We start from the raw sequence: 26,111 nt of genomic DNA, 5'->3' as shown, positions 1-26,111 counted from the left end.
GTCCATGAGGATTCAATCAGCCTTGGGATGGCTGGCCGGAGTTGGTGAGGGAAGCAGGAGGGCTGTAAATCTGGGAGAGCTGCAAGTATTCAGGGTCTTGAACTTTATCAGGTTTGAATGTGTGATTGTGAAAGTAAAGAGCAGAGAAATGACAGCACTCAGTAAATCAAACATAGAGAAGATCAGAACTGTCAAAGACAAGAGAAAAACAGGCGCTGGGCACAAACGGCAGAAAAACTGCAGGGATGGGAGACTTTTATGTTCCCTCCAGACTTTGCCTCCTGAAAAACAAAACTCTTTCCCTGTCATATTATCTTGAGAACAGTATTCTTTGTTTTATCCCATAAATTCCTTTTTAAAGTTTTCATTATGAAGGTTTAGATCTTCTTTTAGAAGATAGAGTGCTATAAGAAACAAAAAACAAAACAAAACAAAACAGAAAATCAGTTGAAAAATGACTAGAGTGACCTAGATTTTTTTTCTCTATCAATAAGTGTTCCATAGCTTCTCAGAGATCTTTTTTTCTTCTTTCTAAAAAACATGTGATTAAAGTATAATAAATTTGCATATATAGCAATACCAAATTGAACAGTAAAAGGCATAAGAGAAGTCTAAAGTTAAATGATCAGGTCACTTTAATTAGTTCTTTTTCCCCTGCTAATATCCAATGCCAGTCCTCAAGGTTGCCCTTCTTAGTGGCCTGTTAATTCACTCCTGTGTACTGTCAGAAAGAGATTCCTGGGAAGGGGTGCTGCTTAGGACAGGGATTCTTTTGTTGGAGCAGAGGAGGAGCCTCAAGATTACTGTCTTTGTCCTGTAGAAGGCATTACAGAAAATCTGTTGCTGGCATTTGCAAGGGGAACAACAAGGGCTGTCTCCTCTTCAAAGGAGCCAAAGACAAGTAAAGAACCTATGTTTGTCTCACCCTTCACCTCCTTTCCTACCATAATGCAATAAATAAAGCCCTCACTGCTGGTACATAGAAAAGGCTTGAGACCTCTGGTGAATTGCGGGTCCCAACGTTGAATGAGTGCTCAAATAAGTTTTTTCCTGGGAATTAATTTCGCTCCTGGGGACTGTTGGGTCACACGAGAAATCGAAATTTGGTGTAGTATATGAAAGTCTATTACAATATAGATATTAGTAATAACACTTATATAGCATTTACTATGTGCCAGGTACTATTAGCAGTTTACATGTAAGAAATCTTTTCATCCTCTTAGCAATCCTGTAGAGGAGATACTTTTATTATCTTCATTTTGCAGATGAAGAAACTGTGGCACAGAGAGATTGGACTATTTGCCATGATCACACCGCTAGTAAATGGTGGCATCAGGATTGAAACCCAGGCAGGCTGGCCCAGGGTCCTGCTCAGGCCCACTGGCTCCTAGACATTTCCTCAGTGTATGAGCCACTCCTTTCTTTCCAAACCCGCTGGGTCGCCTAGAGGACAATCTGGACTTGGATACTTTTCTAGAGAAGGGAAAAAAACTCAGCCATCTCCTTCCATCTTGGCAAGTGGGACTTTGCCTAACTGGCTTTACAGAGGTGCCAACTTTCTAGACTGTAAACACTTCAAAACTAGGAGCTAACTTTTCTCTTTCTTCCTTGTGCAGTGCATACTCAGCATGCGTTAGGCAAGTGTCAGGGAACTGGAGGTCTGCATCTTGGTAGACAATCCTTTGGTCCTAATTCTCTCTATGTTTGCAACATAGCTGAATGGAGAGGTCATATTTTTGGTTAGTAATTTTTATTTGTTTGCTTCTTGGGCACTTTTTGCCCTTTTGATTGTCTCAAAGCGGGGCATTTGTAATTTAGCGAGTCTCCAAAAGCTGATTTCCTTCTTTTTCCTGTTTCCTTTTAGTAATCCCTGTCCCACACTTTTTGGTTTTGAAAAAAAAAAACAAAAAAACAAAAAAACAAAAAACCAAACTATAGAACAGTCAGGAAGCTCTTTGGGCTGAGACAGCCCAGGGATAGTGATATCTGGACCCAGGCCCTAGAACTGGCATGGCCTGAACACCTTGTGATACCAGCAAAATCCAGGAAGAGCCTAGGTCCTGCCTATCTAGTGGGTTGGAAATTTCTCCATCTCTTTCACCTTCTTGGGAGCAGAAATACTGCCTTTTCCTCTGATGCTCTGATTTTTCTCCTCCCCAGAGGCTGGTGGGGTAAGGATTAGATAGGATGGATGTTTTTTGGCATTCACCTTATTTGGAAGGGCTAACAAGAAAAGAAGGGCATCTTCCACTTCCCAACCCAGTGTGAGGGGACAGACAGGAGACCCGGGGCTGCCTTTTGGAATTGAGAGTCCTGCCCCCAACATCTGCTAGAGAACACATTAGGGGAGGCAGAAGACTTAGGAAAGCCCCCTGCAGGGAAGCCAAGGGATCTCATCTGCAGCTACCCCCCCACCCCCCACCCATCGCTTCCTTATCCTATTTCAGAGGTCGAAAAGGTTTATGCTGGTCTGCAATATGGACTCCTTTTACTTGAAGGGAGGAGAAGACTTCAAAAAGTCACACCTGACTCCCCAAGCCCACTTTTTAGTATCCAGGATCAGGAAACTGGATCTTCCCTGCCATCACCCTTTGGTGAAAGGGAAGGGATCCAGGGACAGGGCCTCAGCCCAGCTGGCAGCCTTAGGCTTTATGTAGTGGTGCCAGCAGCAATTAATAATGATAATAAATACCACATTTCATAACCAAACCCAAGCCGAGGATGACTGAATGATTGGACCTCTGCCTCCCACCTGCGTGCCGTTTCTCTGCGAGTCCACACCCTCCCGGGCAGCCTCAATTCCACCCACCACCTTCAGCCTGGGGTTCAAAGGAATGGCTGCTCCCCAGGACCAGCGACGTGGAGCAGCACACTGCCTCTTAGCAGACCCACAGGGAGTGGAGTGGTAAGTGGGGGCGGTTTGGTTTTATCTTTATTATTTAGCATCAGAAAATAATAAAAATACGGTGGTAATTTTGGCCCCCTGAGCTCGGTTTAGGTTTTCTGCGAAGTGCAGGATCCCCAGCTCCCACCTGGAGCTCCAGAGCTCCCGGGGACCCCAGTGTCCGCCCTGTCCCCTAGGGCCTTGTCACTCCCTGGCCCCGTAGCCCAGGGGACTTCACCTTCCCTGGGCGGTGGCCACATGTCCCGCCCGGCCCCTCAGGGGTCTGCGGGCCGCCGAAGTCGGGGTCTCAGGGCGTCAGGGAGCAACCAGGCCGCGGGGAGGGAGGCCGGCGCCGGCGCGGAATTTCTTTATCGGGATTTGGGAGCCGCGAGCTTCTCCTTTGCTTCTTTAAGCGATCACGGAAAGACACCTTTCGATCTTTTGTCAGACATCTTGGCCCTTAATAGCTAAATTTATTTGGTTTAAAGCGGCCACGGGAGAAGCAGGGAGGGAAGATCTTTCGTCGGTCATTGGGTGGCCTAGATAACAGGCTTGGAGAGAGAGGGGAGAAGAAAGTAAAAAGGTTAATGGATGAGGGGAGGGCTGGAGGCGCCCGGCGAGGGGCTTGGAAGGCGACCCTCCCCCGGCCGCCCCCTTATCGCGGCCCGAACTTACCCGCGGCGCAGCGAGTACATTAAGTCACGTAAACAGCGCGGAGAGGAATGCCACCGCGGTGACCTCTCCTGCGCCGCCGCCGTAAGCCCACCTCCGCGCCGTGCTGGCGGCCGCCAGCGGCGCGCGGGGGTCGGCCGGGGGCTGCGCTGGGCGAGAGGCCTTAGGGCCGGGCAGGGCCTGCGCCGCGCGCGGGGCCTCTATTCCGCCCGCCCGGGGACCCCGGCGCAGGCTCTGCGCGGCCCTTCCCTAAGTGGCTGGCGGCGGGAGCCGGGGCAGGGGGTGGGGGCGACCTTCAAGCTTCCGCCGCCACCACCTGACGTTTCTAAAGAGTGTTTTTGGTTTTCCGAGAATTAAAGAAAATCGCCGCCAGACTGGTCGACGGCCTGCGGTGCAAGTACGGCCACGCAGTAGGTGACAAGCCGCCCGGACCCCGCCGCTGGGCCCGGGCGCTGGCAGGGGTTGGGGGCTCGGAGGTGACCCCGGGTCCTTGGGTAGAAGCGTCCCCGGGACGGGAAGAAATATGGTATAAGCGGGAAGGCCTTATAAATCTGAGCTGTTAAAAATCTAAGTTAAAAATATGTTTTAAGTCAGAAATGCATTCTTTTTCTTTATGAAACATCGCTGGAGCAGCCAGTTTTGTGACAGGGTCGTAAAAATGAGCGTGAGTTGGCGCGGGTGGAGGTGCGCGAAGACTCCGGTCCTTGCCCGGGTCTCGCCGCTCCTCCGGAAGCGGCGCACGACTGGGTCCTCAAACACCCTTCCCGTTTGGCAGCCAAGCCCCTGCCCCCTGCCCAACTGGCTGCAGTGTTCTGGGTGGATTCGAATCGTGAATCGTGGTATGGCGCGGCCCAAATAAATCAACCCTGCGGACAGGTCGCGCCCAGGAATCAGCCCTCTGTGAGGGTAATTGGGACCGCTCGCCCAGGAGGGGCCGCTCATTGGGTCTAAATAGACCTGAGATAAATAGCTTCGTTCAAGATTAGCAAATCCCGAAAGAGGAGACAGACGGGGTGAAAGGGGGGGGGGGGAAAGGAAAGGAAGGAAAAGAAAAGAAAAAAATACCGGTGAAGAAAACAAGAACTTTTAAGAGCTTGTCCGCGTACCTTGGACACTAGTGGGGGTCTTCTTCCTAGCTCTTGGGGTTCTCCCTTGTTTGGGGTTCACTTCTTCCCTCCGAACTTCCTAGTTTGCTGGCTTTTCAGACCAGCTGGGGCGCGCCCAGGAAGCTCCACGCGCGGGCCTGGGGCTCATGGGAGTGGCTTTGAAAGCATGCTTGTCTTCCCCGGTGTGGTCCCTAGCGCCAAAGATGCACTGGGGAAAAGGCACATTGGAGAGGTCAGGAAGCCTGAGTTTCTGTCTGAATCAACTGTACGAGTTAAAAAGTTTTATTTTTAAATTAACCAACATTAAAAAAAACCAAAACAGCATTCACTACCCATTCCCTCGTTTGATTGGAAAACCAGTCTAAAAAAATAAATACAATCTGTGACCATGAAAAGGAGCAATCACTTATTTTTCTTATTTGTTTTGAACATTATTTTAAAAAATAGATAGGGAATCTGGAGGGTAAAATGCCGGGTCCCTTCCCGAGCCCTTAGAGCCCGAACGTTGTCGAATCGGTCAATGTCCATCCCGCCGCTCACCTCTGTCCCAGCAGCGCCAGGGCCAGCGCGCCCTCCCGCTGCGTCTGCGGAGCTGCGGCAAAAGCAGGTCCCCGGGGGTATCAGTGTCCAGGAATATCGGTGCAGACATCCTTGTACTTGCAAATACCAAAGAAACACACAGGACAGGGATCAGGCTCGCGCCAGGGCTCGATCTCCTCGGGGCTCAGGGTTGGAGGCCGTTCACAGCCTGGACTCAAACTGAGCCAAAGAGTTTTATTTTTAGCAAATAAGATGATTTTTAAAAAATTGCTTTTAATAACAAACCTGAGAAACATTATTTCAAAACGTTGAAATCAAAGGAAATCAAATGTCCACAACACATTTCCGTCACTGCTTACAAATAAGCTTCTGCAAAACCCAGTCCACTTAAACATTTGGTCGGAACTCACGAAAAGAACTAAAAAGCAAGGCATTCCGAGTCCTGGCAGGGGTTGAGTGGCTGGGCGGACGCCTGGCTATCTCATCTGGAAGTCGCACATTCGATCGCACTCAGGTTAAAATTTAAAGCCCCTGGATTCTGCTCCAGTCGCCAGCCTCTCCATTCCAGAGTTTTCTACCTTCAGCCTTTTCAAAATGCGGGCACGCTGAAACTGGGAGCCGTCAAAATGATTGGGGGAGGCAAAGTAGAATGCAATAAAAGTGACTAAATTCGACGAGAACGGTTTCTGGACCTTCTTGGTAGCAATTTAAAATTCAGGAGTGTCTAGTAGCAATTTACAACGAAGAAGGAAAAAAGAAGAATTATCGCTAACTTCCTGAATTCCTTGCCCCCTCCCCCGCACTGCCAGGCCACGTCCCCACGTCCCCGTTTCCCCAGGAGCCACAGGTTCACAACTCACAGTTACGTGCAGAGGAAACAACGCTTAGCGACGAGGTCTCACCATCTCTGGAAACCATACTTTACAACGCACCTCCCCACCCCAGTTCAACTCTGCACAGCCTCCTTTTCCCTCCCTAACCGGGAAAACACTAATGTAAAAACAAAACAAAAAACCAGACCCTAAACACTTTCTGGGAGACTGACCTTTAGAAAATCATTTACTTCGATTTACCTTGTGTGTGTGTGGGGGGGTGGGGTTTAAAAATGCATTATCACAAAAACAACTCCTCTTGTCCTAAAGTTTCCCTCGGCCGCCTTCTGGGGTCACGTCTGTCGGAAGAAATCCTTTCTGTGAGCGAAAGGGAGAGAGACATATATCACGGCTCCGGCAGCGGACAAGCCTGCGGCCGCGCGAGTCACTGCTGACAGATAGGCGCTGATAACCCCGCGACGTTCATTTCCAGTCCCTTTGCCCGCTAGGGACCGTATCAGTTTGTACAGAGTTGTGATAACCGTTTGGACGGAGTGAAGAAGGGGGTGTGTATATGAACGTGGGGGTGGGGAAGCAGCATTTAGCGCTGGGTCCAGGGAAGGCGACACCCCTTCTTCGCAATGACTTATCTGCGACTTACCTGAAACTCTCCCCGGGGAAAGCTCAGAGCAAATGGGACATCAAAAGTTGGAGAGCGTCCTCGAACGCGACTGATGTGGAAACCCTTTCCCATTTTGAGCGCCCTGTAGACTACCGTTCTGTAACGACCCAAGTTAAAAGTTCCCAGAGGTCAGCTGGGGAATGCCATAGTGAGGTATCTGAAACTTCCCGGGAATTTATATATTTAAGAGCAGTAAAGCTAGGGAGCCGGGCACTGGGTCCTACTTTTCCAGATTGTTGGAACCCAGGTTATTGACAGCCACCAACACCTGAGCCGTGCTAGGGCATCCCAAGATAGGGTCGGAGAAAGTTTAAGGTCGGTCTCACACAACTGTAGAGCAAAATGCTCATTTGCTGTGAAGGGGCTAGGCGGGGTGAGGGTAGGGGGGCGCACAGCACGTTCCCTCCTCCTTCTGGGGGCGTACTGACCCAGGGGCTGGAGCGCCCCTCCCGCCGTGGCGTCGAAGTGGGGCTGTGCACTGCCAACTCCTCCTGTGCCAAGGCTCCCTCCGCCTCCCTCGTGTGGGTGTGTGTGCGACTGCGGGAGCAGGAGGGTGCACCGCCGCTGGGTGGGTGAGGGTCGCCAGCCAGGTTGGGGGTTCTGTGGCCCTCGCCCCTCCCCCGGCGTCCCTGGGCTCAGCGCCCCCGGGTGGACTCGCCCTCACTCCGGGGATAGAGCTCCGGGCTCAGCCCACGCCCGCAGGCAGCGCGGCGCTCATTGTCTGCCTGGGCGGCGCACTCCCCTCCCCCTCGCCGTCCCCTCCCCACCCTCTTTTCTCTCCTCCCCTCGATCCCTCCTCCTCCTCTTCACCTCCAGCGCCCAGCTGCTCGCGGAGCGCAGTTCCGACCCACAGCCTGGCACCCTTCGGCGAGCGCTGTTTGTTTAGGGCTCGGTGAGTCCAATCAGGAGCGCAGGCTGCAGTTTTCCGGCAGAGCAGTAAGAGGCGCCTCCTCTCTCCTTTTTATTCACCAGCAGCGCGGCGCAGACCCCGGACTCGCGCTCGCCTGCTGGCGCCCTCGGCCTGTCTCCGCGCCTGGGAGCACCCTCCGCCGCCGCCGTTCTCCAAGCGCAGCGACAGCCCGAGGTTCGGCTGCTTCCTCCTCACGCGATCTCTCCGCTTCCCTCCCCTTCACCCTTACTTCTCCTGGTCCCCTTGGCCTCTGGCTCTCCGGCCCTCTCCAGGCCGCAGTCAGCTCCGAGGGTGTCTCCCTCCTCCCCTCCGGGCGGGCTATAGTGGCTCCCAGGCACTCGGGACACCGCGGACCAACTTCTAGTCTCTTTTCCTCTCCTCAAAGCGCTTATCTGCGCGCAGTCTTATCTCCGAGTTATCTCAGCCCAAAGGGGCGGGAGCGGGTAGTCAGGCAGGCAGAGAAACTTCTTTCTTGCTATCTAGCCAGGTCTGTGTGTGGGCATTAATTTTAGTGTGGTAATCTCCGATGAGCCGAGGCGATTTGGAAGAGCAGCCTGGAGTAGGCCAGCCCCGCTGCATTTCGCCTTCCTCCCCCACTCTCTCCGAGTTTCCCTGTCATTCTTCCGGCTCTCAACTTTGGGGTCGCCTCGGCTCTGGGGCGGTCTCACGCCCCCCCAACCCCTTGCGTTCCCCCCTCCTTTTCTCTGCGCTCCGCTCCACCCAGCTACGTCCGATTCCGGAACGGTCCGGCCTTTCTGCTGCTAGGGATGACCGCGGGGAGGGCCGGGTGGCTCGGCAGGCGTGAGCGCTCGCGCTGGTGGCAGCAGGCGCAGGCCGTGTCTAAGGTGTGGGTGGCCGCGGGGACACCGGTGGGGTTGGCGACTCCCGCCCCGCGAGCTCCCCGCACTGCCTCTGCCAGGAAGGACCCGGCTGCTGTCCCCGCCCTGACGTCCCACTTTCCCTGGGCCGAGTTGCATTTCTCTCTGGGGCTCGCAGCGCAGTCCGGAAAGCTCCGGGAGAGCCAGTACAGGAGAACGCGGCGGTTTCGTTTTCCTGGACAGGTTGCTTGCCTTCCTTATGCGAACCGTTTTCCCGCGGGGAACCCTCACCCCGAGGCATCCGCAGAAAGGCGGGATGCGGCGTTGGCGACAGGCACAGCTACTTAAATTCTTTTGTGTGTCATCAGCCCGGGGGAGACACTTTAGGGCGGAAAGAAAGCCTCAGCCAGCTTCTGCAGATCACCCCTGAGGTCTGGCGCGCGCACGGAGAAAGGATGCGGCGGAGAGGGTGGGCGGCTAGGGCGCGAGACCAGAGCGGTGCCTGTGAAGGAGGGCTGGTATCCCAGTCTTTCCATGGCCCTGTGGCGGCTGCGCAGGCTCCATTCGCCTCTCCCTTCCCAATCCTCACGCCCCGGGCAGAAATGGGATCTTTGAGAAGTCTCAAATGGGATCTTAGACTTCTGAAAGATCCCATTGGAGGTGGATCCCGTTTGAACTAGAAAAAGGATTGGAGGCGAGGTGGTGTGCAGCCGAAGCTCTTGGTAACCCGTCTGTGTCTCTCCTACCGTTCTCGTCTCCCCCACCCCGCCTCAGGACCTAGACGTCAGCTTGGAGCGGTGCGGGACCGTGGATGGCCTTGACTGACGGCGGCTGGTGCCTGCCGAAGCGCTTCGGGGCCGCGACTGCGGACACCGGCGACTCCGGAGCCTTTCCAGCGCGGGAGCCCTCCACGCCACCTTCCCCCATCTCTTCCTCGTCCTCCTCCTGCTCCCGGGGAGGGGAGCGGGGTCCCGGCGGCGCCAGCAACTGCGGAACGCCTCAGCTCGACGCGGAGGCAGCTGCAGGACCCCCGGCCCGCTCGCTGCTGCTCAGCTCCTACGCTTCGCATCCCTTCGGGGCTCCCCACGGACCTTCGGCGCCTGGGGTCGCCGGCCCTGGGGGCAACCTGTCGAACTGGGAGGACCTGCTGCTGTTCACTGACCTCGATCAGGCCGCGACCGCCAGTAAGCTGCTGTGGTCCAGCCGCGGCGCCAAGCTGAGCCCCTTCGCACCCGAGCAGCCGGAGGAGATGTACCAGACCCTCGCAGCCCTCTCCAGCCAGGGTCCGGCCGCCTACGACGGCGCGCCAGGCGGCTTCGTGCACTCTGCGGCCGCGGCGGCAGCAGCCGCGGCGGCGGCCAGCTCCCCGGTCTACGTGCCCACCACCCGCGTGGGCTCCATGCTGCCCGGCCTGCCGTACCACCTGCAGGGCTCCGGCAGCGGGCCAGCCAGCCACGCAGGCGGCGCGGGCGCGCACCCCGGCTGGCCCCAGGCCTCGGCCGACAGCCCCCCATATGGCGGCGGAGGCGGCGCGGCGGGCGGCGGGGCTGCGGGGCCTGGCGGCGCTGGCTCGGCCGCGGCGCACGTCTCGGCGCGCTTCCCCTACTCGCCCAGCCCGCCCATGGCCAACGGCGCCGCGCGGGAGCCGGGAGCCTACGCGGCGGCCAGCAGCGGGGGCGCGGGAGGCGTGAGCGGCGGCGGCGGCAGCCTGGCGGCCATGGGCGGCCGCGAGCACCAGTACAGCTCGCTGTCGGCGGCGCGACCGCTGAACGGGACGTACCACCACCACCACCACCACCATCCGAGCCCCTACTCGCCCTACGTGGGGGCTCCGCTGACGCCCGCCTGGCCCGCCGGACCCTTCGAAACCCCGGTGCTGCACAGCCTGCAGAGCCGTGCCGGAGCCCCGCTCCCGGTGCCCCGGGGCCCTAGCGCAGGTAAGGGTCGCGCCTCGGGGTGGGAGTGCGGGTCCGAAGCGGTGGGACACATGAGGGACGCGGAGCAGCTACTCCACTTGGGCCCTGTTTTCAGGACTTTCTTGTCCGAGTGCGCGGAGGTCGGCCTGGTCCCAGGAAGGTTTGCAGGCCTGTGGCTGGGTGATCAAAGTCTGGTGGCACTGAGGCGATTCTGTTGTGCCAAGTTCCTTTCCGCGCGGAAGAGACCAAATGCACATCTGCATCTTCGTGCCTTGGAGAAGTTCTCAGGGACTTGATGACTAGTGAATGGCATCTGCTATTGGGGAAAAATAGAGGCTGGGAGGGAACTAACAGCGCTTGAGCCCCATCGCAGACCCTACTTTGGGCCAGTGGAGGAAATTCCACGATGGGGGTAAGTTTGGGAGAGTGGTAGGCCCTTGATCCACCCCCAAACACGCACACATGTACATGCAGGCTCACCCAGTTGAACTCTCCAAAGGGTGCGTGTGTTTTCCTAGAGAAGGGTGTTTAGAAGAAGAGCACAACAGAAGGACTTAGATATCCTAGGGAAGCTAGTTGGCATCTCCCCTCCCACGAGGGAGACAAGGAAAGAAAAAATGAGGAGTGGCCAGACTTGTGACTTCATCCTGAAGGAGAGCTGGTGGATAGGCCCTTGGGCTTGGCATCAGCTGGACCCTGGTCTGGGACTGGTGCGCTCATGGCTAGGCTGCAACCTGGGGGTCCTGGAGCTGGGGCACCTATTCCTTAAAAATTTAGCCCACCAATTTTTCAGCTTCCAATTTGACTCATACTCTAATTCCTGTGTCTGGGAGCCATTAGGGGGTAAACCGTGAAAACGTTATTGTCAAAAAATACCTGGAAGTACCTCATTTTGAAAAGTGTTTTGTTTACTCTAGCAGAAGGGGGTGTTTAGGCTCCTTTTCTCAGCTGCAACGTTCTGCGCCCTTGGTGCTTTCAGCTGGCTCTTCTTACTGTATATTTCACCTGTTTGATAATCTTTCCTCTAAGGAAACAGCACTTTTTTTGTTGTTGTTGTTTGAAGGGAGGTGTGGGGGAGGCCCCTTGTGTCACAGAGGTGGCAGAGCGCAGGGAGGGACGTTAGTCCAAACAGTCCTACCCCGATGTCTTGTGTACCCCAGGTCTGTGCTTCTCGTAGGAGCCTCCCTACTACCTTTAGGGACAGCAAGTCAGTCCTTCTAGGGGTGCAGATTCCTTAGGTTAAGTGAGACATTCCCAGCCTTGTGTGCGAAAGACACAAGAGACACAACCTTGTGTGCTCGAAATACAAGAGGCTTGAAAGTGAAGGAACTGATTTGAACAGCTTTCTGCTGCCTTGCAAGGAGACAACAAGACATCTTGGTAACAAGTTCTTTCTCTCCCCTCTTTCAAGTTTTGTAAGACTTGGTCTCAAAGTTCTCCCACCCTCCCTTTTTTTTTAAGATAGTCTCTCTCTGTTACCCAGGCTGGAGTGCAGTGGCTCACTAAAACCTTCGCCTCCTGGGTTCAAGCAATTCTTCTGCCTCAGTCTCCTGAGTAGCTGGGATTATAGGTGCGCACCACCGCACCTGGCTAATTTTTGTATTTTTAGTAGGTTTTGACATGTTGGTCAGGCAGATTTCGAACTCTTGACCTCAGGTGATCGACCCGCCTCAGGTGATCGACCCGCCTCAGCTTCCCACAGTGCTGGGATGATAGGCATTGAGCCACCATGCCCAGCAAAATTCCCTCTTTTTGCTTCTGCTGCAAAGCTGGCCCAGGAGACCATCTTTCCCATGGGTGTGTGGAATGGGATCGGGGAACCTGTTGAGATTTGCACCATTGGTCTGGGACTTGAGAGTAGAGGGCTCTCATCCTTACTGCTACATAGGGACCCATGCTTGGCTCCCAGGATCTGAGAGACGGAAAGACTGGGAATCTCTCCGGGGCCAGTGGTTGGGTGTGAAGTTTCTTTTGTCAGTCAGAAAGTTCTGTAGGGAATGTGCAAGGGTGTGTGAGTTGGGTGAGGGTGGTTGCAGCTTGAGCCAGCACCCGCAGCTCTGCTTATTTCTTGACACACCTTAGCTTGATCTCCAGGTTCCTTTCCCCCAATCTCCCAGCATTGCATATGACTGAGAGAGAGTCTCTACACGTTTACAGTAACTGGTCCTGTAGGAGAAATCCTTTTAGACGCAGTATGGGGCACTTGCGGACAAGCCAATATGTTTCTTTTTGTTTTAAATTCGGGCTATGCTTTTCCTAATTTTTTCATCTTCTGGGCACACCACAGTTAGAGAAATTTTCTGTAGACCCAGAAGATTTGCTATCTTTTAAAGTATGTTTAAAAACAAGGGTAGGGACTTGGGAACACCCAGCTTTTGCATAGAGTCTTTTAGGAAAGCAGGAAGTGACTGGGACCAAGCCAGTATTGGGGTGAGGGGTGGGGAGTGAGTGACCCTAACTTTGCTTGTCCTCACAGGTATTCTGAGGCCGGCTTCCTAGCTAGATTTCCTGTTTCTTCAACCAGATTTTTTTTTTTTTTTTTTTTTTTGAACAAACCATTTTTGGAGGCAGACACTTTAAACACCAGGGCTAAAACCTGAGTGCTGAGCTTTATCAGCCCGCAGAATTTGGAGGCTTCTGGGAACCCACACTATACACCTCTCGCTGACTGGGTAGGTGAATTGAGGAGTCAAACACAGTTCTGCAGAAGCTTAGGAGGGTGTAGGACCCAGGAAATAAAGGGGTGTGAGGACTCCCTTTATTTCCTGGGTCCTACACCCTCCTTAAACTTCTGTAGAACTGTGTTTGACTCCCTGTGTCCTGGTACCACACAGAGAAAGACAGTTGGTGGTGCCCTTCTCCCCTGAATCTCACTCCCCAACGACACCCCAAACAGCCATGTTAGGAGAGAAATGGCAAGTTGAAAAGGGGAAACTTGGTGATCAGATCTTATAGCTTTTATAAAGACAGCATTTTTTTTTTTTTGTGTATCACCTACAGGATTATAGCTGCCTGGTGGGTGTGGGAAAGAGGTAGGGAGGGAATGAGAGCTTTTATTTAACTAAAAATAAGCAAGCTTCCTAGATTGGGCTGGGTGCAGTGGCTCACGCCTGTAATCCCAGCACTTTGGGAGGCTGAGGCCTGAGGTTAGGAGTTCCTGACCAACATGGTGAAACCCCACCTCCACTAAAAATACAAAAATTAGCTGGGCGTGGTGGCATTCACCTGTAATCCCAGCGCTCGGGAGGCACGAGAATCACTTGAACCTGGGAGGCAAAGGTTGCAGTAAGCTGAGATCTGCACCATTGCACTCCAGCGTGGGCGACAAAGCAAGACCCCTTCTCAAAAAAACACAAAAAACAAAAAAAGCCTTACTAGATTGTATTTATCCAACGTGCACTTCTAATTAAATTTTGTCTTTGGCTTTTCAGAGTTCTACCTGGGGAGTTCACACTGTCTTCTAATAGGATTCTTATTGTTCTCAGGCATAGGACTGGGTTTTCCAGGGAATGCCCCACTCCTCTATCTAGAGGGGCTCTGATAGGTAACATTTTAAAGTCAACAACAAAGACAAATACCTTGTTTAACTTCAGTGTCCTTGAAGTCCTGACCATTTTACTGATTACCGTAGTCAATAGTGGCTTTTAGGGCAAAGAAGAATAAATCTTTGTGATGTGTTGTAAGTTGCAGTATCCCCATGACAACTTTGAACTTTGTAGGATGCTAGTTTCTTTAAAACTTTGTTTTTTGCATTACTGACCAGTACTGATAGTTTCTTTAAAACTTAATATGAAATGAGAAAGGAGACATGTTTTGTAAATAGTACTGATGGAATTAAGGAGTTTTTATGCTAAAGTCATATTTAAATATCGTTACCACACAGTTGATGGTAGACACAAGCAATAAGCTGTAAAGGGATGAGAAAGAACAAAAAGGTTTCGCTAGCACACAATCTTCAGATAAAACAATGACATGTAGTGTTTATTTACTTTAAAATGTGATTCAGAAATGCTTTGTCAATAATGCAAAACTGGAACATTTAAACCTTCTGTAATCTAAAGAACGGTAAACAATGGGAGACTTTCTTTTTTTCTTGCCTATACTTTATTCCATATTTAACCCTCTTGAGAAGTAACAAATGTTACAACATTTACTCTTAAGATTTGTTTTTATTAGCAGGTTTAAATTATTGTGAATTCTGAAAACCAACCAAAGAATAATTGGCAAAACAAACAGATTTTAAATGGATTGCATAACTTGAAATGACCACTGGGAAGGTATTGGTAATTTTTTCAATCTGTAAGGTATCAACCTCTTGTAAAAATTTTGCAGATAGAAGCAGTTGGGCCCACTTCTAAATCAGGGTATTTTAGTATGTGATTTTTGTGGCATGAAAATAAAACTTAAACTCTGTGCTTAATGTTAGTACATTTTCCTCCTGAAAAGATGTAATTTTCTAATCTTAGCTTCTAACTAATGTAGGTGCCTAAGAATAGTACTTTTAATTTCACTTGTGTATCTTTAATTGAGAAGAGGCACATATGGATGTGTGGTAGATGTAGAAAACACTTTTTAAAATTACTTGAGATAAAAGTAAATTTTATCAGCCTCGCTGTGTCCCCGGATATTTGTGGGTTACAGCGGGGCTCGGTGGTCAGTGGTCAGTGTTGCTGTGTGGTAATGATGATGGATTTCAGTCTTTAAAAGTTCGGGGACAGCTTGAGAGTAGGAGTCAGGGGACTCAAGCCGACCTCCCCACCGCTCATCTCGGACTCTGAGATCCACTGCTTCCAGCACCGTCTCTTTTCCGGGGTCAATACTGAGGCGCCTTGGGGGTGCAGAAGTATTGGACAGAGGGTTAGAGGATCAATAATGACGAAATCAAAACCCCTGCTTCTGGCTTTGCGGCCAAGGAGAAAAGCGCAGCCCGGAAGGGCGCGGGAAGCCGGGCACCGGGACTGGGGGCCGGGATCTCCGGGGGGCCGCGGGGAGGGAAGGGCCCGGCGCGGCCTCACCGGCCTTTCGCCCCGCTGTCGCCGCAGACTTGCTGGAGGACTTGTCCGAGAGCCGCGAGTGCGTGAACTGCGGCTCCATCCAGACGCCGCTGTGGCGGCGGGACGGCACCGGCCACTACCTGTGCAACGCCTGCGGGCTCTACAGCAAGATGAACGGCCTCAGCCGGCCCCTCATTAAGCCACAGAAGCGCGTGGTGAGTGTGACCTACCCTGCCCCTGGCTTGCGGCCGGCTCCGGGCGCTCCTGGCCTGGCCCGCCCCGCCCTAAATAGCCCAGCCTCGGGCGTCACCCCCGGGGACAGGTGCGGTCTCCGCGGTCCCACCCGAGCGGGGACTCAGCGGTACCATCCGGTGCCGGCAGTTCCAACGCCCACCCACTGGCGCCCAAGTGGAGGTTATCCCGAAACTGGAGTCTGGGAAGCCAAGATAGCCTTTCCCCATATTTACATGCTGGGAATGACGTCCCTAATGACAAAAACAAAAAAAGGAAGGTGCAAAATATTACCATGTTTTAAGAAAAAAAATCTACCTCTAGGTGTACTTTGCCGAAACACTGTAATAATTCTGGTAAGATAGGCAAGAAATTGGTGATGGTAACCCGGGGAGAAAAACACCTACCGAAGCCGGGCGAAGGAAGACGTTTTTCACTGTGTATGGTTTAGATTTTATCCTTGAAAACCATGTTCACTTATGCCATTCATCCCCCAAATAGAATGTCATAAATCCACCCACCATCCCGCCTCCTCACAGCCACATTCTTTTGGGTGCCTTTGACTTTGTCCTTTCCACCTTCTTGGTCCCTCTACCTCTTATCCTCAGGAATATCCTCAAATTCCATATCGTGGATTGCACTTGAGTCTGGTGAAAATTTATTTGCTCTAACTTTTGTTGTTTCGAAATCAGAGAAATTCGTGGAACTTGAGAAAACTGTGGTTTGTAAGTTCTTAAGTTGAGCGTTTTCACCGATTCGCACACGTTTTACCATATTGTTGTCTGTTTGTTTTTTAATTTTATTTTTTGGTTTGTTAGTGTTTTTTTTGTTTTGTTTTGTTTTGAGAGGGAGTTTCCCTCTTGTTGCCCAAGCTTGGGGTGTAATGTCACCATTTCGGCTCACCGCAACCGCCGCCTCCCGGGTTCAAGCGATTCTCCTGTCTCAGCCTCCAGTGTAGCTGGGATTACAGGCATGCGCCACCACCCCTGGCTAATTTTGTATTTTTAGTAGAGACGGGGTTTCTCCATGTTGGACAGATTGGTCTCGAACTCCCGACCTCAGGTGATCCGCCCGCCTCGGCCTCCCAAAGTACTGGGATTATGGGCAAGAGCTACTGCGCGCGGCCACCACGTTTTAAAGGAAGGGAATCCTGATTTCGGGGATTAATCTCGTATTGTCATTGTTATGTGTGCTTCTTAGCAGGAGAAGGTATTTACTGCTGTAATGGTTAGAGAAAACAAAGGAAAGCTTTCACCAACGCCACTGTAAGGCTAACATTTGTTTAGCGAAGTACTCATAATCTAATAACCCTTTAAAGCTAAATATGTTACAGTTAGATGCCAGACGTCTTAAGTATCCCAGTAATTTATTTAATTGTTATACTCTAATTAGCAGGAACAAATGCTACACATGTTGTTTGTGTTAAATAGATTAGAGTGAAATTGCATCACAATGTAAGTCTGACACCTTAAAGAGAAGCAATTAGTTTTATGGTTGGTTTTGTTTTAATGCATTTAAAATAAAGTGGCCAAGGTTAATTTAATGAGTGTATATGCCTTAAACTCGTTACAACCTCCCACAGCTTACAATTTTCTTTAAAGGGTACCCTTAACTGCAGTGTGACTCTCTGTGGGTTTCATTTTCTTTAAATGCATCATATTAAAGAAGTAAAAGTAGTAACTGGAAAATATCCCACAGAAGTTCCTTGTTTTGATATAATAGACAACACATGAACAATGAAACTTATTTTTCTAGAAAGCCACGTTGAGCTAATTGAACTCTCAAAGGTAACATTTTCTAGAGATTGAGCAAAAATTTGATGGAATAGTAGCTATTTAGGTTCCGGTTGCATTATAAATTTGATCTAGTAACATTTAAATACTGCCATTTGTTTTGTGCATGTACCAGTAAAAATAACTTAGGAGGAAAAAAGAACAGTCTTTAACATTTCCGAATCAATTAGTTTTCTTTGTGCTTAGCAGGTGTCTTGGCTATAACCAAGGTCAGCAAATATGCTTTGTAAATGGGTTATAAATGATACCAATTGAAGGGTGTGTCACTATCAATTAGGTCTCCTTGTTGGGCTTCTTATTTATGGTTTTGATGGATCTTGCTTAGTTCTCAGAAACAGAATGTTGAACTCAAGTTTGTTTAGCCAGCAGTATAGAACCAATCACTGTGAATTTGAACTTGCAATACATTGCAAAATAAGAGATTTATGGTGTAACTTGAATTCCTTGCCAGTGAGGAATATGACTGAGATCACTTGTTACAAGGAACTTTTATAACCCATTCACCTGCATTTCACATGTTTATGAGGACTGGCTTCACTTATGATCTGCAGTTGACAGTCATAAAGTCCTTTGTTATAATGGCAAATTCTGATAACAAGTTTGCTTCACACTGGCTCCAAATTCCACTGGAAACTGTCATAAATGGCTTGCTTATAAAGTGAACCTTCCTGTCCCTCATTTACTGATTTCGCATTTATGAAGGGAAAGGAGTCCTTTGCTAGAAGATTATTTTCTTTTAACCACAAAGAAAGAAAAAAGAAAAGCCTTGATGTGTAAAATTTTGTTAATATTTTGTCGTCATTTTAGAAAGGCAACTTCCCAAGTAGCTCTCCCGTGAGCCAAGCGTACTCATTTCAACTAAAAGTCGAACTGATTCTTAGCACTGACTTCTTAGAAATGTTGTAGTGCTAAAAGGTTTGCCAGTTTCTCTTTGTGTCTATAACTTCTCTGTAAAGCATGGTGCTAAAGTAATGCAACAGGATGTGAACTATAAATGCAAATTCTATCTTTTAAATTTGCCAGCAAAGGTTTTGGAAGTCTCCGTCCAGTAATCTGTGAATATTTGAGACATACTCAATTTACATTTCTGTTCTTCATTCTTCACCATTGATTTTCTTAACTTCCCAAATTTTGTAATTTTCAACTTGGTTTGGTCCTGAATTTTTCTCTAATTTTTTTTTTTAATATGAAAAGCTTCACGAATTTGTGTGTCATTCTTTCACAGGGGTCATGCTAATCTTCTCTGTATCCTTCCAATTTTAGTATATGTGCTGCTGAAGCAAGCACCCATATATATATATATATATTTTTAACTGAAGCCATGTCACAATTTGTATAGTAATTCAAAGCATTTAAAAGGAAATTTAAGCTTGGTAGCTTAAAAACAAGTTTTATATTTTGCCATTCTGGGTAGGAAATTATATTAGCTTAAACTCTCATCCTTTATAATTAACATGTAGTAATCTAGAGGAAATAAATTCCCTTTAAGGATGTAATGGGCCTAAAGAAAACATGGACATGGGAGTGACAGTGGCAGACAGGTGGCCTTTTACCTTTCCTGGTAATACCAATTAACCCTTTATATGAACAAAAGTTGAGAATTATACTGACAGGGCAAATGTATTGGGATCACTGCATCTGAGACAATGGCAGTATTAAGATAATGCCATAAAATTTGCTTGTATACTTTGTAACACAGATAAAACAAAAATGTAGGCAGCAGGCAGTCATATGGCTATTATGGAATGTGTTGAAATATATTTCCTTTTTTTACAAAACGTTTATCCCTCTTCTGAAATCCATTTCCATTAATGTACATAGGTCCTTTCAAAGTTTCTGGTTTACTCTTTTACATATGTCTGAGAAGTAGACCTAATGATCCTCAGTTTTTAGGAGAAGTGGAGACTGCCCAGAACCATTTAGCACATTGGCAAGTGGCTTGTGATTGCATTTCATGACTTAAATCTCAGACCTGTGACAAAAGTGTGCAACCAACTGCTGTCCACGGTTGGGGTGGGGTGTGGTATGGTGGGGGCACTCGCTTGTTAATGTCTGGTTGTGGTGTTACTTCTGGTGTGTTTCAAATATAAAACCTTTTGTCCAACTTTTAGGAAATCTTTTAACTCCCCTAAAAAAGGTGCCAGTAGTAACTGGGAAACTCTAAATTGGAGAAGAAACTATGGGTGAAACTCTCCTTGTTATGCTCTGGTAAAAGCTATGCATGAAGTCCCTTCCGGGTATTCTTGAATCCACGGAGACAAGCTAACTGGAGGGGCAAATCCAACTTGTAAGGTCCAGCACACTATGCAAACCTCAAGTTTCTTGGTTCGGAAAAGTCAACCTAAATACACTGCAATTGTTTTTTCTCAAGGACCGTTTCATTTATAATAAAACAGATACATGCTTGTTGATGACAGGGACAGAATACCTTAATGTATGTATGTAGCATACATATATATGTATATACGTGACTTAGATTTTTCCACTTACGTTCTTGTACTGCTTCTAGCCTTCATCGCGGCGGCTTGGATTGTCCTGTGCCAACTGTCACACCACAACTACCACCTTGTGGCGCAGAAATGCTGAGGGGGAGCCCGTGTGCAATGCTTGTGGACTCTACATGAAACTCCATGGGGTATGCCATGTATTCTGCTTACTTGCATATACATTTAGTATCTCGTTTGGATGCGATTTCAGTTAAAAAAAAATCAGCAAATGAAAGATATGCAAGTGAAAAATTTGAATGCATGTAATTTATTACTGAATATGTTTAATATATTCAGTGTACATACTGGGTACATTTTATTGAACTGAAGGTGGTATTATAATATGAGCTCTTATGCACCAGTAGGAAACAAAAAATGCCACCAATTGAACTATTGTCCTTTAAGACACATTCCAATTTTAGAAATGTGAAAAATGTGCAATTTAGAATTGGTAATATGTTAGTAACCATTTTTAAAACTCCACAGTTAAGGAAATCAATAAAAAATGCACAATCACCAGTCTATATCTCTTAAAAATTTTGAATATAATCAGACAATTGTGCAAAGGAGTAATACATTTAATAGTTATAGTCAGGTTGGGCGCAGTGGCTCACGCCTGTAATCCAAGCACTTTGGAGGCCAAGGCGGGCGGATCACTTGAGGTCGGGAGTTCAAGACCAGCCTGCCCAACATGGTGAAACCCCGTCTTTGAAAAGAAAAAAAAGAAAAGAAAAAAAAATAGTGTAGTTTAAAATATTTCATAGTTCATTTTAAAGGATTGCAGAAAATATTATAAACACTTCCATCTTAAAAAGAAAAATAACCTTGCATCTGTAGGAGGAAGGAAATACATGATCTCTTTGAAATAATACTTATTCAGTGAAGAGTTACTCATTTCAAACAATAAACATTAAGTTGAAGGAATTCTCCTTGGCAAATCATCTCATTCTTTCTCAAGGAATCTCTGCATTTGATGAGGAAAGTGTAGTCTTTGTGCACTTGGGATCTTTTGAATGTGTATAAAAATTGGATTGAAACTTATGCCAAGTCCCTTTCTTTTCCTCTTTTTTTAAGATGGAGTCTCGATTTTGTTGCCCAGGTTGAAGTGCAGTGGCACGATCTTGGCTCACTACAACCTCCACCTCCTGGGTTCAAGCGATTCTCCTGCCTCGGCCTTCCAAGTAGCTGGAATGACTGCCACTGCAGCCAGCTAATATTTGTATATTTAGTAGAGAAGGAGTTTCACCATGTTGGCCAGGCTGGTTTCAAACTCCTGACCTCAGTTGATCCACCCGCTGTGGCCTCTGAAAGTGCTGGGATTACAGGCATGAGCCCCTGCACCCGCTGCCAAGTTTGTTTAAATGAGGGCTTTTGGTACCAATGTTGGGTCTTTGGTGTTTCTTCAATATAATATTAAACTTATGGCCTATGTGAAAATTTTTTAGGTGCCCAGACCACTTGCTATGAAAAAAGAAGGAATTCAAACCAGGAAACGAAAGCCTAAAAACATAAATAAATCAAAGACTTGCTCTGGTAAATATAATAAAATGCCATTTGATTGTAAAGTATTTGCCAAGCTTAACAGTAGAGTAGATGTATATTTATAAGGTTAATTTTGACTGTTGCAGGTAATAGCAATAATTCCATTCCTATGACTCCAACTTCCACCTCTTCTAACTCAGATGATTGCAGCAAAAATACTTCCCCTACAACACAACCTACAGCCTCAGGGGTAAGTTAAAACAGCATAGACTCCTAAATTAGTGGGTTTCTCTCTAGTAAATTATCTCAATTTTTATCTTATCTGGTAGTACAATAATCTAAACCAACAGTTCAGTTTAGTTAGTTGATACCTAAGAATAGTTTTTAGAGGAAATTACATTTAAATGTCAACAAAATGACAAACTTAAGTACTCTTAATTAAGATCTCTATCATTTTTTATGGTTAAATTGACCCAAGTAAAAGCAAGCGGTTTTGGTTTAAAGAGCTTTAAATTGTTTTATTTCCAGGTTTTTATCAGAGTTGCTATATATAATATGTATATATTTATGTATTTCTAATGTAGATCAGAAGAACTATGAGGCCAGTGGTTTCATAGATTACAGTGCCCATAACATTTAAGTAGCTTTTGTTTATCGTATCAATTCAAGCTTTTATTCTTTTTTTAAATCATCCACCCAAAGCAAAGATCACCATAAAGTGTTATGTGCTGCTGTATTCACTGATTTCCTTTGCCCAGTTGTGTTCTTGGTGGGAGAGCTTGCCTTCTAAGACACTTTAATTGTAGTGGGGTTTATTTCAGCTATGACAAAACCTAGGAGCCGTTTGTGCCACTGTGGACACTTCTCACTGGATCTTCATGAGGATCACAGACTTAGCGTTTGTAAAGCTGTGACCAAAATTCAGTTTGCCTCCAGTAAAGAGCATGTTCCCACCCTACTCTTTCCCAAATTTACTTGGAGTGCTCTTAAAAAATACAGGGCCTTCCCTCAGACCTCAGTGAGCTCCAAAGCAGGGCCTCCGGCAAGCAGGACTCTAAAATGTGTCCTTATGCCTCTTGGGACTATACTGAGACCAGATTAGAACTAAACACCAGCATTTAAATGCCTATTTACTTAGTAATTGTTTTCTACATCTAGTTTTACCCTGAAATTATTTGGGGGTACTTTAAAATACTACAGATTCCTGGGCCCCACCCTGGATTTTCCGAGTCAGAGTCTCTGGGTGTGGGGCTTGGATATCTGTTTTTGAACACGTGCCCCAGGTGACATTGGAACTACTGCCCTGGAGGTGTTTGGGAGCCACAGATCTGGTTTCTTTCCACCATCTTTTCATGGTTTTAACAAACAAAAATTAAATATTTAAAACAAAATGTTTAAACTGTGCTTAAAATTATATTTGATAGTTTTATTTGTCCTCCAACCCAAATGCTTTTGAGCCTTTTCTGTAATGAAACAAAACGCCTTTTCAGTTTCACAAGGGTAGTTGTTTTTGTTACAGACTCACGGTAAAGAAAGTTTCTAGGCTTTATAAAGATGGACTCCGTGCTATCATGTTGTGTTTTACAGGCAGGTTAGATGTAACTAAGGATCCAAAGTGGCAAATAGAATATGTTACTTGGGAAATGTTAAAAATTATTTTAAGGCCGGGCGCGGTGGCTCAAGCCTGTAATCCCAGCACTTTGGGAGGCCGAGGCGGGTGGATCACGAGGTCAAGAGATCGAGACCATCCTGGTCAACATGGTGAAACCCCGTCTCTACTAAAACTACAAAAAAATTAGCTGGGCATGGTGGTGCGTGCCTGTAATCCCAGCTACTCAGGAGGCTGAGGCAGGAGAATTGCCTGAACCCGGGAGGCGGAGGTTGCGGTGAGCCGAGATCGTGCCATTGCACTCCAGCCTGGGTAACAAGAGCGAAACTCCGTCTCAAAAAAAAAAAAAAAAAAAAAAAAAAATTTTTTTAAAAAATTTTTTTTTTTTTTTTTTTTTTTTTGAGACTGAGTCCCGCTGTCACCCAGGCTGGAGTGTGCAGTGGCGGGATCTCGGCTCTCTGCAACCTCCACCTCCTGGGTTCAAGGAATCCTCCCACCTTGGCCTCCCGAGAAGCTAGGATTATGGGCATACACCACCTCATCCAGCGAATTTTTTTTGTATTGTTAGTAGAGACGGGATTTCACTTTGTTGGCCAGGCTGGTCTCGATTTCCTGACCTCAGGTGATCCACCCGCCTTGTTCTCCCAAAGTGCTAGGATTACAGGCAGGAGCCACCATGCCTGGCCTAGTCCTCAGGAGCAATTATGTAGCTACAGGCAAAACAATTTGGTTTTCTAAAGCAAGGAGGGAGCAGCCTCTCTCTTAGCTAAAATGAGGACTGCTGCCAGTTCCAAGTCACTTCTGTTGGTGGTACACTCCAGCTGACAAAAAGCCTAATTTGGATGATAAATTGCACTGCAGCCAATATTTACCCAACAATGGGCTTCCGGGACTTGGAACCATTGTGGGTGGAGTCAGTTTTGCTCTTGTGATTTTCTGATGTAAAATTTCAAAATTGGCTATTAGCAAGTCCTATCAGTTGCCCTCCAGGGAAAGGAGTGAAAAGGCAGTGAAAGGGCCATCCATGGTCTGGCTAGAAGAAGGGACTTGGAAGTTCATCGCTGGTCCCAGGCGTGTTCCGGGATCTCTCACCAGGGATCTAGAAAATGGAGGTGGCTTGCTGGTCAGTGCCTTTCGGAGGATTGATCAGTTCCCTGCTAAAGGCCAGGAGGAAAGCAACAAGGATGTTAAGGATGGAGTTGGAGAGTAATGGTTTACACACTAGGTCTTCAGCTGCAAGCTTCCATCCCTGTGGTAGCCCTGCAGCCTCCACGGGGGCTGAGAAGCTGGGAGTGGCTGATGTGAGCTGCAGACAGGGGCCATCTCTCCAAGCTCTCTAGCCTCTGCGGGCTGGGCTGCAGAAACGCTGTGTGACTGCAACTACCTCGGCAGGGGGTAGGGTTGCCGGCCTGCCGACCTCTCCAGTTCCCCAGGGACTGACTCATGGCCTTGTTGCGAGGGCACATGGCTGGTGCCTGGGCTCTCGGGGTAGATGTCTTCAAAAAAGCCTCTACCTGCTGTGGCCATTATGGGGAAACCTCTTGTCTGCTGGCTGCCTTTGGAAGCTGTCCCCCTCTAAGAATACCTGTAGTAGGTTTGAGTGGTTTCCCCAGGTTGTTTTCATGGAGTGCTCACATATGCCTGTGGGTCCCTTAGCACTTTTCGATGTCCTCTCTGGGAGGGGTGAGCCTTCATGTGTATGGCATGGCCCATGTGGCAGCCAAGTAGCTGTGAAGAGTCTGCTGGAGGAGCCATCTGTGAGCAGCTGGTTAGAAGCATTTTTTAAACAGTGGCTATGTTGACAAAGGTGTGTCATTTTCCCATTTTGGTCACAGTGCATGATGTTGGAGGGCAGCTGGCTTTGTGACTGATTGCCCATAGGATTTTGTGAAATGCTGTGGGTGAAGAAAATATCAGATCCACACAGCAAGTTGTATCTGGTGTTTAGAAAGTATATGTATTACAAACACAATACCGAGGTGGCTTGGAATTTAAGCCTCCTAAGGCAATGTGTTCACCCCACAGATCTACAGCGCTCACTGTGACTGACTGGTAGAAATTAGTAGTGCAGGGTGACCCTAGTTTGATGGGGCCATGGAGCTACAAAGCAAAGGGCAATCTCAGGCACACTCCCAGCAGAAGATGGAACTGGGGGCCACATATCCCTCCATTTAGAGATGTAAGTAGTAGTATCACTGCCTTTCTTTAATGACTGTGAGTTACAGCAAGAATTCAAAAACTGTTCCAGAGGCCCATATGAAGCATGCTGTTCAGTTTAATTACCCCTTGAAAAATCAGTTGCAGGAGGTCACCGGTAGACATTCCCAGCAGGCTTCTTTTAAGTTCTGGGACATGACAGGAGCAAGGTTCTGACCTGTCTTTCAGGTGGCTATTTAAGTGATGGCACCAGGATCTTAGCATGACTGACACCAGCGTCCTGAGCTCTCTTGGCCAGGGTGAAAGGAGCCACAGGAGCTGAGTATCGTGGAAGGGGTCTATTGTGGTTGTCTGCTTCTGGGAGAGGGGCTCCAGGGCTCCCCTCCCCTTGCAGGAATGAAGGTGTGGGCATAATTTCTAGTGCACGGCATTCTTCCAGGGTAAGTGTCCTAATGCCATGAAAATTTTTGCGCTGTTCCGAAGCCTCATGTCTTAGCTTTATATACTTGTTGTTAATCTGTGTTTTCATGAGACTTGTGTCTGGGCAAAAAGGAGACATTCTTTCGTATAAGAGTCAGCAAGTTGATGACCTCGCCACCTTATGACTCAGTTTCTCTTGGTTATAGACTGTGTGTGCTGGAGGCACAGGGAGGGCAGTGTGTTTCTGTCTGAGATCAAGAGGACTCATGGCTATGCAGCCCTGTTTAAAATATTGCCTATTTTTTCTCTTGAAATTTTTTGTTTATTAAAAATGTATGTGAAATTTAATTGTTGATAGATCGTTACTTTCCGTGGCAAAACCAGTCTTTCTTTCTGGCTAAGAATTTTCTCATGCATGCAGATTTACTAAAAAAATCTATATTTTGCCGGGCGCGGTGGCTCATGCCTGTAATCCCAGCACTTTGGGAGGCTGAGGCGGGTGGATCACGAGGTCAAGAGATCGAGACCATCCTGGTCAACATGGTGAAACCCCGTCTCTACTAAAAATACAAAAAATTAGCTGGGCATGGTGGTGCGTG

The 26,111-nt window shown here is 48.2% G+C and overlaps 1 protein-coding gene, 2 long non-coding RNA genes and 1 other non-coding gene across 5 annotated transcripts in view; 1 reads left to right on the top strand and 3 right to left on the bottom strand.

Annotated features, from left to right (window-relative positions):
- Positions 1 to 3,323: 3,323 nt before the first annotated feature.
- On the bottom strand, positions 3,324 to 3,679 carry LOC119467121. The gene is made up of 2 exons (XR_005195648.1): positions 3,560 to 3,679; positions 3,324 to 3,435 (listed from the first exon to the last, which is right to left on the bottom strand). It is a non-coding gene; the product is annotated as an uncharacterized LOC119467121 (long non-coding RNA).
- A 1,249-nt stretch (positions 3,680 to 4,928) lies between these two features.
- Positions 4,929 to 6,663, bottom strand: LOC108282791. Its single transcript, XR_001816589.2, has 2 exons — positions 6,276 to 6,663; positions 4,929 to 5,813 (listed from the first exon to the last, which is right to left on the bottom strand). It is a non-coding gene; the product is annotated as an uncharacterized LOC108282791 (long non-coding RNA).
- Positions 6,664 to 7,686: 1,023 nt separating this feature from the next.
- GATA6 (GATA binding protein 6) overlaps positions 7,687 to 26,111 on the top strand; it is a 34,048-nt gene continuing 15,623 nt past the window's right edge. Inside the window, exons 1-6 of one of the 2 annotated variants that reach the window (XM_017498788.2) lie at positions 7,687 to 7,780; positions 9,199 to 10,361; positions 15,383 to 15,549; positions 19,868 to 19,993; positions 21,290 to 21,377; positions 21,473 to 21,576. In XM_017498788.2, coding sequence (XP_017354277.1) covers positions 9,236 to 10,361; positions 15,383 to 15,549; positions 19,868 to 19,993; positions 21,290 to 21,377; positions 21,473 to 21,576 — 1,611 coding nt within the window. In that variant the 5' untranslated portion in view covers positions 7,687 to 7,780; positions 9,199 to 9,235. Of the gene's footprint in view, positions 7,781 to 8,032; positions 8,452 to 9,198; positions 10,362 to 15,382; positions 15,550 to 19,867; positions 19,994 to 21,289; positions 21,378 to 21,472; positions 21,577 to 26,111 lie in introns of those variants that run through there. The other variant, XM_037728079.1, reaches the window with a different exon arrangement.
- Positions 18,539 to 18,645, bottom strand: LOC119467148. Its single transcript, XR_005195681.1, has one exon. It is a non-coding gene; the product is annotated as a U6 spliceosomal RNA (small nuclear RNA).

Source organism: Cebus imitator, unplaced genomic scaffold (genome assembly GCF_001604975.1).
Source record: "Cebus imitator isolate Cc_AM_T3 unplaced genomic scaffold, Cebus_imitator-1.0 Scaffold12, whole genome shotgun sequence".
NCBI classification, from domain to species: domain Eukaryota; kingdom Metazoa; phylum Chordata; class Mammalia; order Primates; family Cebidae; genus Cebus; species Cebus imitator.
This window is presented reverse-complemented; position numbering and strand designations above follow the sequence as displayed.